General features: G+C 39.6%; 1 protein-coding gene across 2 annotated transcripts in view; it reads left to right on the plus strand.

Moving 5' to 3' along the window:
- kcnh2b (potassium voltage-gated channel, subfamily H (eag-related), member 2b) overlaps nt 1–16,330 on the plus strand; it is a 179,576-nt gene that overhangs the window by 18,219 nt on the left and 145,027 nt on the right. For both annotated transcript variants that reach the window (XM_026362964.1, XM_026362965.1), the window contains exon 2: nt 3,474–3,704. In XM_026362964.1, coding sequence (XP_026218749.1) covers nt 3,474–3,704 — 231 coding nt within the window. The remainder of the gene's footprint in view (nt 1–3,473; nt 3,705–16,330) is intronic.

The raw sequence follows: 16,330 nt of genomic DNA on the forward strand, positions 1-16,330 counted from the left end.
CATTTAGCCAAGGAAACTAACAAACCCTTCTCTGATGAACACCTTTTATATGCAGCCTTCTACTGAGAAATCTATTTCTCCGTCCTCAAGCCTTTGTCCTCATTATAAGACACGTCTTGTTTCAAATGTAACCTTGTTAGTGGCTTTTCAATGTGCTCGGAGTCTCTCTGAGTGACCATTATCTTAGTAGACAGGACCAGACAGAGCGGAAATCCCGGATCTTCCTAAACTCTTATCGTTATCAGCGTGGTGCAAAAAATGTTGACTGAATGATGCCATTTGTGGAAAGTGGGGGGTGAGGTGCAACTACATGGTGGTGGTGGAGCTTCTCATATAACTGGAGCCCATACATAGCTGAGGAGGATGTTCTGGTTAACATTGAGAGATGCAATGCAGGCACTGAGTTTTAGTTGTAATCATAGATGTTAGATTAGCCGTCCTAATGCTGCATATCAGCACTACATATACTTATTCCCAGCTCTCCTGCATAACCAAAACAGGAGAGATGATTCAGTGTGATTGTTCCTATCTGATTGCAACTGTTTATTTACATTCCTCAGTAATTCTGCTCCAGTTTTCCACTCATTGTCAGCTTTGTAAACATCAAACTCTGCATCTACTCTTTTCTGTAATTCATCCTTCCTAAACTCATTCTATCTTGCCGGCCATTTCCATCCCTGTATTCATCCTCATTCAGTCTTCCTGTTGTCTCATTTGACTATTTATGAGAGCAGTATTCCTCATGGGCTCCAGTATTACATGAAAGTAACAGGAAACATTGGAGCTCTTCAGAAGCTTAAACTCTTTCATCGAGGCTATCTATCAGCCTGACTCACACCGCGTCGCCCTGATGCAGCACAAACACACAGGCCTTATGCACACACACATATTTATATTCTTTGTGTGCGACCACATAAAAAATTCCTTATGGGAACACATATGAGATTCGTTTTGAACAAACTGGAGACAGGTTTATTCACAAATCATCGAAGTAGAGAGGCAGAGTGCAGAGTAATGAAGTATGTGCAAGTGTGTCTGTGTGTGTGTTTAAGCATAACAGCACATCTCCGAGTGCATTAAGATCATCTTTTGACATTGAGCAGAGGCCATTGGAACCAAATGGCTCCTTCTGCAGGAAGTGGTTTAGAGAGAGACGTACATCAGAGCTCTGTGGGAGTCGGAGCTATCAAGGTTGCAGCTGCAGTCGCCCTGTGAATGGCCAAAGGTGTCGTTTTTATCGACTTATTTATTCCCCAAACTTGTTGTTGAATTTCTTGTCTTGTTTATTTTAAAATCAGACGTCTTGGTATGCTAACAATATTATTGTTTATTATTTAGCATCTGGATGGAAAGAGCATAAGACTTCACTCTGCGACTTACAGTGGACAATATAGTGACATTATTGATTTTATTCAGTCTTAAAGTCAGCGTTTACAATGCTTACACGTAGCTTCTTAGTGTAGTTAGCATTAGGTTAAAATAAATTACACGTACATTCATTTAACAAGTAAGGCATATTAAATTAGAATTATTATTATTAATGTTATTATTACTATGTTTATAAAACTGCAGGTGTGTTGTTATATGTTATATAATATAATTATAATATATTATATCTAATATGCAGTTTGAAACCTGATGGTTTCTCCTGCAGAGCTTTAGCTCGGCCGACATTTGACTTGTTAAAACTCTTAACTTTAATTAATGGCGGCTCTGTACCATGTGGCCCCGGGCCTGGTGAGGCTAATTGGAATGATGTCCGTGTTAATGTTATTGATTACACCTACGAGGTCTGTCCTCACCGGTTGTTGGCTGTCCTTTCATTTGAACAAATGCCCTTCTTGAAATTCTTCTCTTTACTGTTACAGGTTTCATATACTACAGGATTCACAGGAAGAGTGACTTTATTTCTTATACTTTAGTTTGAATGCAAAACTCCACTATTCAATCATTTTTATGTGCAGCTGCTTATGGTCATCAACTTCCATCCATCCATTTTCATGAACCACTTGTCCACTAAAGGGTCACGGGTGAGAGGCGGGGTACATCCTGGGCATGTCTCCAGGGTGTACCCCCCTTCTGCAGACATACAGAGACACTTCACACTCACATTCACACCTATGGGCACCTATGTGGCATTAGAGTCGCCAATTGGTGGAGGTGGGAGGAAGAGAGAACCCACGCAGACACAGTGAGAACATGCTAAGTCCACACGGAAAGACCCCCAACATCCCAACCCGTGGATTCAAACCAGGCTCCTTCTTGCTGTGACAAGTGCTAACCACTACACCACCGTGCCGCCCACAGTCTTCAACTTTTAAAAGCTTAAACCATAAAATTCACAATCATTCAGAAATGTATCTGTGAAGATTCTCAGTCTTCCAACTTGTGTTTATCCCAAAAAGTAATCAGTTTAATGGCAACTGGACTTACTTTAAATGCTTGATGCTTCACCTTCTATCCAGAAGGCTTCATCACTTTTGACTGCAGACTTATAAACCGTGTGGGTCTTTGGTGGCTACCTGAGAGATTGGTTTTATAAACTGCACAGGTGGTGCATGTAAATGGTTGTTACTTTCTAAAGGTAAAATAAAGCCTACTGCACAGTGTACACCTCACATACCTTCATTGTAACATTTGGAGGTAGGGGGGTACACCGTTTTTTTGCTGGGACAGCTCAGGTGTTTATATTCCATATTTATTTTGGCCACAGATGACAGTAAATGTTCTCACAGGCACAGAGTAACTACGTCATTCTGTTGTAGAGGTGCAAACTGGTAAAGGTCCAAAAACATTTTTCTTGCCTGAAAAGGAAAAACATAAATAGTGAATGGCACTAGTCTTCATGGGAAAGCTGGGCTCCATGCTTACATTCATTTTAGGACCATTGTGTGTTCGTAGTTATCCAATTTGAATACAGGATAGGATTTGGTTATTTAATGTAAGTTTAACAATCCACATTATTTACCACAGTCACACACTAACTTATAAATTAGATTTAAGTCTGTAAAAGAGATGTGAGTCTCCAGAAAGCTGATGTCACCTTTACTGTATAATTTCTTAACATGAGTATTAACATGAGTATGAGTATTAACGTCACCACTGTTAATGTGTAAATATAGCCACATGTTGTTTTCTAAATACTTTATTGATCCACTGTGAAATTATTGTTGTGGAGCGCTTGCCATTCAGGATGCTCTGTGTATTGTAGATGAACTGCTCTACTAAATAACCAACTTCTGCCTCTGGAAAACAAGTATATCCCTCTTCTGCCCCTTACATTATTATTATTCACTGAAAGGTGACACTTTGCACTCGATTGTGGATGATCCACATTATTAAGGACCTAGAAGATTATTGTGAAGTTTGCAGATCCAAAAGTTATATTTTGCTAAAATAATATAAATGTTAAAATAATTATATTATAGTTTGAGTTGTTAGTCTATTAAACTGTATTGCTGCTGTCCCCACAGGTCGCAAGTTTCTCATCGCCAATGCAAGAGTGGAGAACTGTGCCATCATCTTCTGCAACGATGGCTTCTGCCACATGTGCGGTTACTCGCGTGCTGAGATCATGCAGAAACCATGCACGTGCAACTTCCTGTACGGCCCTGATACCAAGCGACTGGCTATCGCCCAGATGGCGCAGGCTCTGTTGGGATCAGAGGAGAGGAAAGTGGAGATCAATCTTTACCACAAAGATGGTAGGAAAAAAAAAAAACATTTGTTTCACCACAAGTGACTTTAGTTGTGCTTGTGTGGATGTAGAAGAGGATGTGTGTAGCTGTTTATGGCCTGTAGAGGGAGGATTGTTTGGTGTGTGAGGTCAGCACACTGTGAATGCTTAGGAAGAAAAGTGTGCTCGCTGTAAATTGATTGTTCTAAAATGTGTTTGGAGGAGGAGGTTGTTGTTGTGTTCTTAAATGTAAAATGTCGTCATGTTAGTTTCTGTGATAGTGAATGTTTCTACTATACATGTATGGTAAGAGTACTATGGATGTGTAGTGTTGCACATTTTATGCCTACAGAATATTTGGCACCCAACAGCTCATGTTTATGTGCGAGCTGTTATACGTGAGTGACCTTATTACCGTTCAGTAAAAAGTCCAGATTGTACCTTGTGTCTCTTGCAACTCTGTAGTTTCGTATTTGAGAGAGATGAGAATGAAAGTGCATAAAAAGCTGAATGGTACATTTGGTCTGTGCCCAGTTTATATTTAAAGAAAGATCATCTACAGTTGGGAATGAATACCTTCATAAAGCAGGGAAGGCAACTTGAGGAAGCCTTTATAGTACAATGTACTGGTGAAAAGTAAATGGTGAAAATCCTTGTAGAACTCTCTCCAATGGCAGGAGGGTATTTAGGTTTTCACACATGCCAATTGGCCCAGGACCAGGTAACAGGACACTAGACTTTGCAATGATACACAGCTTCCACAGCGATAAAGAGCTGCCATGGTAATAAAGACAGCAACTCCCTGGGCTACGGCCAAAGCATCTGCTGGACATTTTCCACCTGTAGACAGACACCAGAGCAGCAGGAAGAGGGAACAGGGAAGAGAGAGAGAGAAAGAAAGGGACAGATGGAGGAAAAGGAGGGTGGAGGACAGATCTTAAATCTGAGGGGGAGCGGAGGGTCGTATGAGGAAGGAAAACAGTAAAGCTCTAAAACATGAGGAAAAACCTGCAGGTGAGAGGTGGGAGAATCAAAGTGAGAATAAAGGAGGGTGAAACATTGACTGTCAGAAAGCGAGTTTCTCATGAAATCTGAAAGAGTTGTTGGTGGTGAGAGAAAGAAAATAAAGGAGAGAGGGTGAAAGAGTACAGAGAGATGGCGCCAGCTGGCTCCTCTCTCTGATACTTCTGAGGAGCACTTTGCCAGCTCAGTCCTGCACATTTCACTTTCCACTGTTTATACTTGAGATGTAGACACACAGAAACACACACACACACACACACACACACACACACACACACACACACACACACAGTTAGTGTGTGACTGCGACATACAAGTAATCTGCTCCACAAAGTATCTGTAGTAAAAAACTACAACCATTTATATACAATTACAGAGCTGTTGTCGTTTCTGTCCAGCTGACTGTGTTAACGAGAGTCCACCATGCTATTAACACATAGTAAAACCTTTGGAAACAGCAATATTTAATACCTACAAGGCCTAACCATGAAACTCCTATTGGTATAGATAGTTTGCTAGTGAAGTGAAGTGTGCAGTATTTGTCATGAGTTCATTTGATTATACCTCTGTAAGTTAACATTACAGTGCAGCTCTGTCTTTAGATTCCTTGTTGACTGCTGCATTGATAGTTCATTTATCCATAAGAAGTGAACTGAGCATGCTTGGTGTTTCCAAAAACGTTCATACAATGTCACCTTTCCTTTTCACAGACCCTGGAGCTAAGAGAGATAATAAAGACAGCACGATGTACTCATTAACTTTTCCGTAGAGTTTCTCATAACAAAAAATAATTGAAATGTTCTTTTAGAAATTCTCATGGCATTATTTGTGTTGGCTGTAAGTTTCGAACGTCTGCTTCTTTGGCCCAGGAATAAACAGTAAGTAATGCATTCTGGGTGGGATTAGAATTACCAGTTGCACAGAAGATAGTAAAACAGTATGAATATGATTCAGGGCTGCACTCAACAACCATATACAACCTACTTTTACTAAAGTAGGTTGTAAAGAGTACTAAAGGTTGAGAACATTATTGTTCTTGATTAAACAGTCAAGTGATGTGATTTATTTTTATTGCAGGATTATTGGACAATTTGTGAAACAAAATCAAACATAAAACAAACAAATACTGAACAAACACAAAACAGGATTTTTAAATGATAACTGTATTGTTTTTTTTTCAATCAAAAAGGGAAAGGTAATACCAACGGTATTCACTGCCCTTATTATCACATCTAAATTACCAAACTGAACCGATCAGTCTAGAAAAGGTACACAGCTATTTGTAAATCTCCACAGATCCACAATAACAGACACTATCTACAAATTCTGAAGACGTGGAACTATAGTGGACTGTCACAGAAGTGGTTGACCTCTACAAAAGTCAAGCATGGAGGTGGCAGAGTAATGTTGTGTGGATGCTTTGCTGCTTCAGAGCCAGGGTGACTTGCCATAATTGAATGAAACGTGAATTCTGCTCTCTACCAATAAGTCCTGAAAGACAACATCAGGTTATCAGTTTGTGAGTTGAAGTGGATTAACCAGTAAGACAACCATTCAATTTTAGTAGGTTGACCTGTGAATGGTTCAAAAGACTGTAGGTCTCTGTCATTAATGTTGGGCTGCTCACAGTAAGGAAGTGATGAATCCTGAAAGCACTGAAGAGCGTTAAGTGCAGTTCTATGCTATGACAATGTGACTGAGGCCAGCAGACAATACATAAAACTGGAATAACACACACACACACTGCACCTACACACCAGGCATACGTTTCTCAGTAAATGGGGAGCTGTGTCTGTCCCATTGCCATGGAGATAGAGAGGCCCTCATCCTGCTTTCACAGTAACTAAGGGATGCATTTCTGATTGGGTATAAGAATGTCTATTTTGGCACGCCTCCTCGCTGTCTTTGTGCTGTACCTAAGGTTTTGCCACCAATATAATCCTTATTGATTTTATAATGAGGGAAGAAAAGTTATAAATGAATTAATAAAAAATAATTCAGAGGAATGGTGTGAAAGGTGTGACATTAGTGACTCCTTCCTCTCAGTCGAGCACACAAAGACACAAACATGGTAGAGTCTTAGGTAACCCCAGCAGGCCACCTTCTAGTCATTGGAGAGCCACTGATCGAACCCCGTCGACACACCTCATCCATAATGCACACAGCAAGGAAACAGTATGCTAGCTCCTCTTGTCCTTCTCCTTCTCTTGCTCTGTCCTCACTCTGCAGCAGAGGAAAACTAAAGAGCAGCCTTCCACACCATCTGAAAAACAGTGTGTGTTTTACTTGAAATGGTATGTTGCTCCTTAGACAGTGTAGCCATGACAGACACACACATCCATATAGAGAACACACACCACAACACACACACACTTTGTGTAGACTCAAGCTTCTTCTAAACCCATTTATCTCGTGCCAGGCTCAGGCATGAGCCTTCACGATGATGGATCTCCTTTCTTGCTTTTGTGCTCATTTGCCTAACTCCAGTTGCTCACCAGCAAAATCAATCAGGCTCTCCAGGTAAACTGGAGTTTCTCCGTACACAACTACTACTGCTCCACTGGCCCAGTAGAGTGGAGCCATTAAGGCTAAGGCCTCCTAAACCTGGTCGAATACAGCTGTACGAAAGCTAAGAACTGAGAACTGAGTACTCTAGTGATTTACTTAACTACAGTTATTAAGCACTTCTAGAAATCGGCTATGAAACAAAATGATGAGATATTATTATGGTTAAAGCAGCTGTAGATGTAACACAGTAGCCTCTGACATAATTTTGGACTAACATGGAAGTTGGTTTGGACGACTTTCATTATTATTCATACTTATTATTCTTATGTCATCTAAATTACTTAAGGAGCTCTACAAAAACAAACAGGGGCTGAGTCTAAGCCTTTTATTTAGGCAACCCTGATAGATACGAGAAGGAAATTTGAAAAACCCAGGATTTGTTTTAACTGTGTAGCCGTTCTCCTTTTTTCCTCTGTGACTCATTGTCCGTCCTTATGTTTCTTATCTTCTTCTTCTCAGTCTAATTGTGTCTCACTGTCTCCTTTGTTTTACTTGCTCCTTGGCTCTAGTCCTCCCGATCTGCAGGTTTCCCTCTCTCATGTGTCATTGACACCTGGTTTAACTTTCTCATCTCTCACTGTCCCTCCACAGGAGAGAGGGAACATAGCTCGCCGTCACTGTTAAACAGTGTCAGTGTTCTACCACAGGCTGTCTTTATGAAGACGGCCATCATCAGCTACAACAGATCAATTCCAACATGTCACTGTTGTCAGTGTTGAGCTGCTGAAGCTAAGTCTATTTCGACAGATGGTTTGTTTCTTCCTATAAAAGTCCACAGAGTATTTTTGTACATAACACAGAGCGAGTGAAATGACAGGTATGCATACATAAGCTGAGTCAGTTCTATTAGCAATACTAATACATATAACTAGTGCTTGTAACCATGGCAGTATTTATTACAGACCAAACATGGTGACCAAATTCATCTACTCATTTATTTTTGGCAGTGCTGCTCATTTCTTTATACAGCTAGTTGATTCTATTCAGTTTCACTGCTTTCAATTTTATGGCATTAATATTGTATTCTTTCTTTTTAATTTCCTTTTTTTCTACATCCTTAAACATTTTCCTTAACCATGCTTTACTTCTTCTGCTTTGCCTTAATGTGAATCAAACACCTTCAGTCCACATAGGGCTACTTGCACTACGCAGCATTCCCCATGTTTATCTGACATCTGGTAGAGAAGCTCCGAGTGCCCAGAGCGCCGGCCTCTTGCTGGATCACACACAGAGCATTCAATGTTGTTGGTGTCGTGGCTGAAAGTGCCCAGTTGTGATGATCAACTCAGAATGAGTCCGACTTCATTTAGAGATAGGTTGAGTCACAGTTAGATGAACCTCTGTGTTTGCTTCCTCGGGAACAAACTGAATCCATCAGAGTTACTTCCTGTAAAAAAGAAAGAAAGGTCTAAATTTAGCTGTGTCAACAGTGGTGTGTTCTTTACTTGATCTAAGCTGTTTCACAATCATCCCTCCTTCCTCCTGCAGCACGTTTCTGCAAGTTTTCTGCCATAAAGATATAGGTATTAGTTTCTCCAGTTTGTTTAACTGAACTCATAACGACCTCATGCATTATAGAAAGTCTGTCTTTAGTGCTTGAGGACAGGCAGGTGTCTATCAGACAGAGCGAGTGGTCTCACAGCGTTGTGCTGTGACAACGCACTGGGCCCAGAGGAGCAGGTTGTCCTGTGCGACGGGGGGACTCTTGATTGCCTAGCAGCAGTAGCTAAGCAAAGCACTTAGTAAAGACCTGAAGCCTCTCAGGAGAGGTTAGCACTCTACACTGATGACTGTGGATGATCCCACCTCCAGCTAAGAGCACAAAACACACGTACACACACACACGTACACACACAAACCCGACTAATGCTGTCAGCTGTCGCCCACACAACAATAAGTTGCATTAGGTTTTTGAACTGAAAGGAGACATCATGTTTAAAACAGAAATAGTGAGCTTTTTGTTTAGTTTCAGCTCAAATGAACAAGATAATAACTTGAATTTGCAGTTTGGTATGTGGTGAAAGAGGATAGAGAACAAGAAAGATGGGAAGGAAAGAGAAGGAGAAAGAGAGGAGGAAGGTGAAAAGTAGGCTTCAGGGGAAATCAGGGACACCTACTACCCTTAGTAGAGAAGCATCATGATGGAGTTAGATTCCTCTTGTTCTACTCTTCTGAAATCTCTGTACTGGGATGTCAGTTTGTGACTCATCAAAATATGTTCACCTCATTCGATCAGTGTGTTGTACCAGTTGCTCTGCATGTTCATACACACATGGGTTCAGTAGAACCATCATAGGTAACAGGTAGGTAAAGGGTGAAGTAATGCTTGTTAGTGTGTGTGTATGCAGGTGCCTCTGGGAGTGAAACAGTAGGTTATGGTCACAGTTAATGGGGATCTTTCACTTCAACCCATTTAACTGAGATTAGGGAACCTAAAAACCCAGCTCTTTTAACAATTCATGTGAATGTCATGGGGGTTTGGTGTAATCTACTAGTTACTAATGCGATGGCTCCTTAGTCACTATGTTTTCATAATGAGTTTTTGTCTCGGTTGGTCTGAAATCAGAGCTGTGATGTGAAAAATCCAACCAAGCTGACCTGAGTTGGTAAACATAGTGAACATAGTGTGTTTTTGTGTTCTGCTTATATGTACCTGAAAAACACTTTAGCTTTGTGCCTCTCGTGTACACACTACTCTGTGTGCTTTGGACATGAACCTCTTGTTGTCAAAGATTGTATCGAAACTAATTGAATTTCAGGTTCAGTGATTTTTGCTTTTCTCAGCGGGTCCCTACAATGAGTCAGAATGAGTCTTCAGTCAGACGTGATGCTTGTATGTGAAGAGGGACCCCACATCACAAAATGTACTGTATACGGGTGTAATTTCATTAAGCCACAAAAAAAAGATTACTGAGAATATATTGTATGTATTACCAAGATTCCAGCAACTGACACGCACACACACACACACACACACACACACACACACACAGACACACACACACACTCACACGGGCTTCCTGTTGTTTTCTGTGTGTCTACAAGTGCAAGTTTGTTAATACATATACATTATACAAGTGTTTTTCTCCAGATATGTGGACAGGCTTCGTTACTCTAGAGCTTTAAGAGCCTCCCGCTCCTCTTTTTAGGTTACACCCTCATGCATTCTCTCTTTTTTTTTTTTTGTTCAGCCCTACATAATGTAAATTCCTATTAACTCCCCTGTTTTGAATTTGCAAACTTTGTTGACCATCTAACAAAGTCACATTGGCTTGTTTTCTGACAATCAGAACTCTTTTCACTCATCAATGAATTGTGCTGCAGTACAGCATCTATATTTGTTTCATATTTATCAAGGTTAAGGGTTCATTTAGTAACCTTTTGTCTGGAATCTTTACATTATGGGAAATCTATGAAATGTGTTTAAACCTGATTGTTGTCTTAGATTAAGTTTAGAATTTGTCTTCTTTATTTTACATGTTATAATTATTTGTGAAACAACATTGAAGCGTATGCTGGTTGTATTGCTGTATTACTGATTATAGACCCTGTCAAACATAATCAGTAACAGTAGTTAACATCATCAATCATCCAAAATCATGGATCAGTTATTTTTGGTATTGTAAACAATGCTGAAAATATTAAAACAGGAATAAAATTGTGTTGTGTTTTACTGCTGTAATGTCTGTTTTTGATTTATACTGCTGGGGAAAAGTGACAGATATGAAACTATCTTTGATTCAAACAAACTGGAAGATCTTTTTATTTTCCACAGTCAGATGTTTTATGTGATATCTGGGATCTCTTCATATAAACCTGTAAATGTTTGAGGATTAAGAATTTTTTTAAATCACAACATTAAAAAAATGTTCAAGGTTCTACATTATTTACAGGTCATCATTTAAGCACATTTAAACCCTGTTTTTTGAACATGTACCCGTTGACACAGGCTAGTGTGTGTTGCTCTTATTTTGGTAGAACACCGTTATCTTGATTGCAGATTGATTTGCCAAGAAGCTGATCATTTGATAGACACTGGAATTCTTTGTCACTACTCGATAGATCCCCAGTCGTCCAGGTTAATCCTTACGCCTTTACTCTAACCTTAAGCATCATAGCAAAATACCTGACCCTAATATTACCCTCACCTTAACCTCATTATAACTTTAATTAGAAATATTTAAGTCCATTTGAAGTTGTACAGGCAGTAATGGCGTCAGTAGTTACCATCAGTAACTATGATCTGTCTACACAACCAAAGGAAGACATATTCAGACAAACAGTATGAGAAAGTATGAGAACATGAAAGTACTCATAGGAGGTCCTCATTTTTGTAGTCATTGTGTTTATGTTTTAGGGCAGTACTGACACACATGAAGCAAAAATAAATCTATAACAGAAGGTCACATCTAAATGCTGTGCTGCTGGTTGGGAATCCCCTGTAGTGTTGTGCTTTCTAAGAAGACGAAATGTCCTCTGCACACATGCACACACCACATACATAACACCTGTCTTCTGTCGTTTTTCTTTCACTGTGAATTCAGTACAACACAGTAGGTTGACCTTTATTCCTCTATTCCGGCCTTTATCCTTCTTTCATCTCTCTTTCTCTCCCTCTTTCTTGTACTAGTTCCTGAATTTTGTCGATACATTACCAGACTACAGGATGCAGCTGTAAATGTATTCATCTGACAATTCAGAAATTCAAAGCACGTTTATTATCCTGGCAGTCTGTTTCTTCCCACTCCGAGCTCATCTGAATATGCATGTATACAGCGTGTAACTTTTTTTTTCTATCTGTCAGAGTTTAGTTACAGAGAAAGACAGAAAGGAAGAGAGGTTTTAGTAAAAAAGGTCTGATGACACGTTCTAATATGGATCTGGTTCTGAATCCCAAATTGTGTGTTTAGTCATTTGATTGGCTGCAGATTTTAACAAATCCAGGTATTTTACTAACTTTAAACTGAATCTAAAATTGAACCAGTTACTGGGACCAGCTATATACAGTATACTGAGTCAGTGTGTTAATCTTCAGAAACACTTCAGATGTACATATCTCTTTATATGAGCCAGTTGTAGTGTTGAGCTAATTTTTATATAGGATGAATAAATTGCTCCGTGCATATAGTGGTTATTGTTATTTACACATAGTTAACATTAATTCCATCAATTAAGCGCATTAAGCATCCATTTTGTCCTAAAATCGTTTTCTCTGATTCACTTTAATTGATTGATTTTTGATATGGTTTACTGCTTTACTGTCACTGAAGTGACCCGTTCGAGGTACAGTAATAGAGTCTTGAATGTAAAAACACTAACTTAAATGTAGTTTGCTGAAAGAAGACCCCAGAATATGTTGGTTCATGTGTCTTGGCCACTGTAAGCAGTTGTGTTCTTATTGAGGAGGGCCTGAAAAGTCTGAAATGTAACTTGGTGAACTCTACACAAATCATATACAAGGTTAATCTTATGTAGCAAATACATGGAATAAAATAATATTTGAATTTCCACGTTCAGTATGGCACTGTGGTCGTGCATTGTGGTTGTGTTAGGTTATGTTAGAGGTGCTAGAGGTGCAGGTATAGTGTAGTAAATAAAGAATAATCATTTATAATGTTACACATTTGATGGTTCATTCTGAGGCTCAAAAGTAACTGGACAGTTGGCTGACCTGTCTCCACTACACTGCTCTAGACCTTTCTTTAGGAACTCTTCCATAAAATCGGAGGAGACCTGTGGGTCCTGCTGTGTACCTGACTCGCCTACTGTAGCATAGCACTCATCAAGAGTGATAGATACACAGAGCTGTGTTATCTCACTAATAAGGTGAATGGATAAAGTGGGTCCATTTTTATAGAAGTATTCTAAATCACAGGTTAATGTATAGAGGAGGAGGGGGGCAGGGATCCAGACTGTCACCATTTTGGAGACAGTGTGATGTTATAAATAGATGTGACTTGCATATAAATGCCCCATATTTTTATAATCATATACAGTATGATGGTGTAGCTCATCCGTATTTCAAAGGCCCTCAAAAAAAAAAGCAAAACAAAAACTGAGGTATGAACTGAACCATGGATCTGGAAAACCATGAAACCCCTGTTTACCTAGATTTGCTGCTGGTGCATCATTGGTACCAGTGGAAAAAGTTGGTCTGGTTCTGGTGTCACATTCACAGTTACACACAGCAGACATGAGGGAAAGGATATGTAAATACTTTTCTGTGTGTGTGTGTGTGTGTGTGTGTGTGTGTGGGGGGGGGGGGGGGGGTGTCACACCGTGTTTTGTTGCACTCCTTTGAAACTGGTTAAAGATCAAAGCAGCATGGCTTTGCTTGTCTCTTGGTTTGTGTAACTGAAGAAAGTATTTTTAGTTCCAAATAGGCTGTGACGACCATAATGAACTGCATACAGAATATTTCAGCTTTGTAGTTTCCCAGACTGTAAAAGGAAGGAGGGGGAGATTATTATAGTCTTGATTTGTTTTTTGCTGTCTTGTCTTGAAGAAATGCCAAAAGTTTTTCCTATAAATTGCACATAAATATAATATACTGTAATTATATTCCAGTATTTATTAAATAACACCAATTCAAACTACTTTTAAGCAGCTTTTTTAACAGAATCACATGTCTACAGGTAGACTCTGGCTGCTGTGATATTTTCTAGCACTTCTAGCACAATTTTGATGTTAAAATGACATTTGTCCATTTCTGGCCACCTGCTCGGTGTCCTTAAAATATAGAGGATCCATACCACAAATAAAAATATTATGTCGGGACTAAATGTGTTAGAGATATTTACAGTTGTTTGCCAGACGATGTTGTCTCACATTTGATTCTTCGGGTCAATTCCTAGAAATGGGAGGAGCCCCTGCTGCTTAGGAACTGCCAAAGACCACAAACACAACAGTTAGTATGTGATGCACAGAGTAACACAGCAGTGACTCCCCATGGCTTTCACTCTCAGCATAAAATCGAAGGCCCCCATCAAAGCAGCATTCATCGGAACCACTCTCTTTTGTCGCTTGCCGTTAGTCTTCATTGTGAGCGCATTAAACATTTTCCCTCTCTGCTTTTTCTCTTCCAGACAGCATTAATGTTGTTTGTTGCTACATACAGTGCACATCCATTATTATTGTGGGCCTGGCTTATTAGTTTAATCTTAGTTAGAATTACCGCAGACCATAATTCCCTCGTGACGCAGCCCAAGGAAATAGTCTGAAACATAACACAGCGCTGTTACTCATTCCCGCTTTCTTTTTGTCAGCCCAGTCATAATGGTGCCTCACTGTCCCTCCTCTCATCACTCACTCACTCTCTCGCTTTTTTACTTTCTTGCTGTTGTTTTTGTGCAATATTTGTCTAAGCTTGCTCAGATAATACACATATATTTCACCACACACAGTATGTGGGTGATGACCTGTTCATTCAACATGCTAATGGAAACAATAGTATGTGAAAATGGCCAATCTCCTCTTACTCTCTGTTCCCACATAAGCTATTAGTTCCCCTTATTATTTAGTCTTTCCCTCTCTTTCTGTCTGTCTGTTCTAATCTCCTCACAGCCTCTTTTTGCACCAAACTCCTTTTCTTAAACCTCTCTCAAATTCTTGCTGTCTCTCATTCATGTTATCGTGCTTACTGGCGAATTAGTGAGGTGGGGCAAGAAAGTCTGACATGGAGCATCGACCCAGCTGTCCACCCTCGTAATCATTAAAATGCAAGATTAACTGCAAGCTAAAGATGCTCTGTCTCCTGTTTTAGACCTGCAAGACAGCCAGTGAATCATCCTGTAATTTTGTCACACAACCTGAGAGACCATCTCAGCAGAGCTTTTAGACCAATATGTTCACTGCTTTTAAGAGTCTACCCACTCATCAGGCCAGCACATGGTCACCACATGGTGTCCTCCTGAAATTGTTCCTTTTTAATTTGCCTGTCAGTGATGATTTTACTTCAGACCTTTTCTAAAACTTACTTAAGTATTTAAAGTGCCTGTGGTATTGATATGCTTTCTTCTTAGCTATTGTACAAGCGTCACTTTAAGTGACACAAAGTGCATAGTTGCTGTTATTATTTGACATAATAATTAAAGTTATTAAATGGCCGTGGTGATGATGATGAGCTGTTTAAAATTAGAAAATTGTTCTGAATTCAGGACACTTTAGTAATAGATATTATACCTTTAAACATTTCCTTGACCTAAATCCAATGGAGCACCTACATGATGCCCCCAGCAGACTTCCAGACAGTATTGTCATACATACAGGCGTGCGGGGCTATACACTGATCTGATCCACATTATGTCGTGCCTTGATTAAATTTATGCAACTTGGATGAAGCCCTCCACCAGTTGCCGATTTAGACAAGTTTATTTTATTGTGAACAAGTTACAATGTACATTCGATTTTTAACTAGAATAATTTGATCTGATGTGAGTTTAAACAGGGCATTTTAAATAGTTTTTGATTAGATGTAAGGTGTTGGGCAGCTGGTTGTTGTTGTGTCTGATTGGTGAACAGTATTCAGCAGAGAAATATGTTTAGTTTATGCACCTCAGCCAAATGTGATGTTTGTGAGCGATTCAGTGAAAACAGGAGGTGCAGCAGTGATCTGTTTTTCATCTTATGGTATCTGATTAAAAACATCACATCAAACACAGTGTGTCTGTACAAAGGGGGCTTTGTACATCTGGGTTTGGTGAGTTCAAAGTTTATTCTGACTACAACTCAGGGGCTCCCTCTGAGGTCCTGAAGAGATGTATGTACTTTAGATGTACCTGTTTCTCTATCATGAGTTTTACTTTTATCAGTGACCACAAGAGCTTGTCAGTAATAAAAAGAAATGTCATTTGTTTAATGTTTCATATGTTCAAAATGTATATTGATTTGGATTGCAATGTCACAGAGTGAGAGGTAAAAGTGTCACTCATGGTCCAACTTTCAACCTTGGGACAGCAGAAAGAAAAACTTCAAGTTGTTGGCTGTGTTGCTCCGAACCCCACTGAGAACCAGATTCTCATCTTTGCAGGGTTGATAGATAGTGTAGACATATTATTGTGAAAG

Source organism: Anabas testudineus, chromosome 2 (genome assembly GCF_900324465.2).
Source record: "Anabas testudineus chromosome 2, fAnaTes1.2, whole genome shotgun sequence".
Classification (NCBI taxonomy): domain Eukaryota; kingdom Metazoa; phylum Chordata; class Actinopteri; order Anabantiformes; family Anabantidae; genus Anabas; species Anabas testudineus.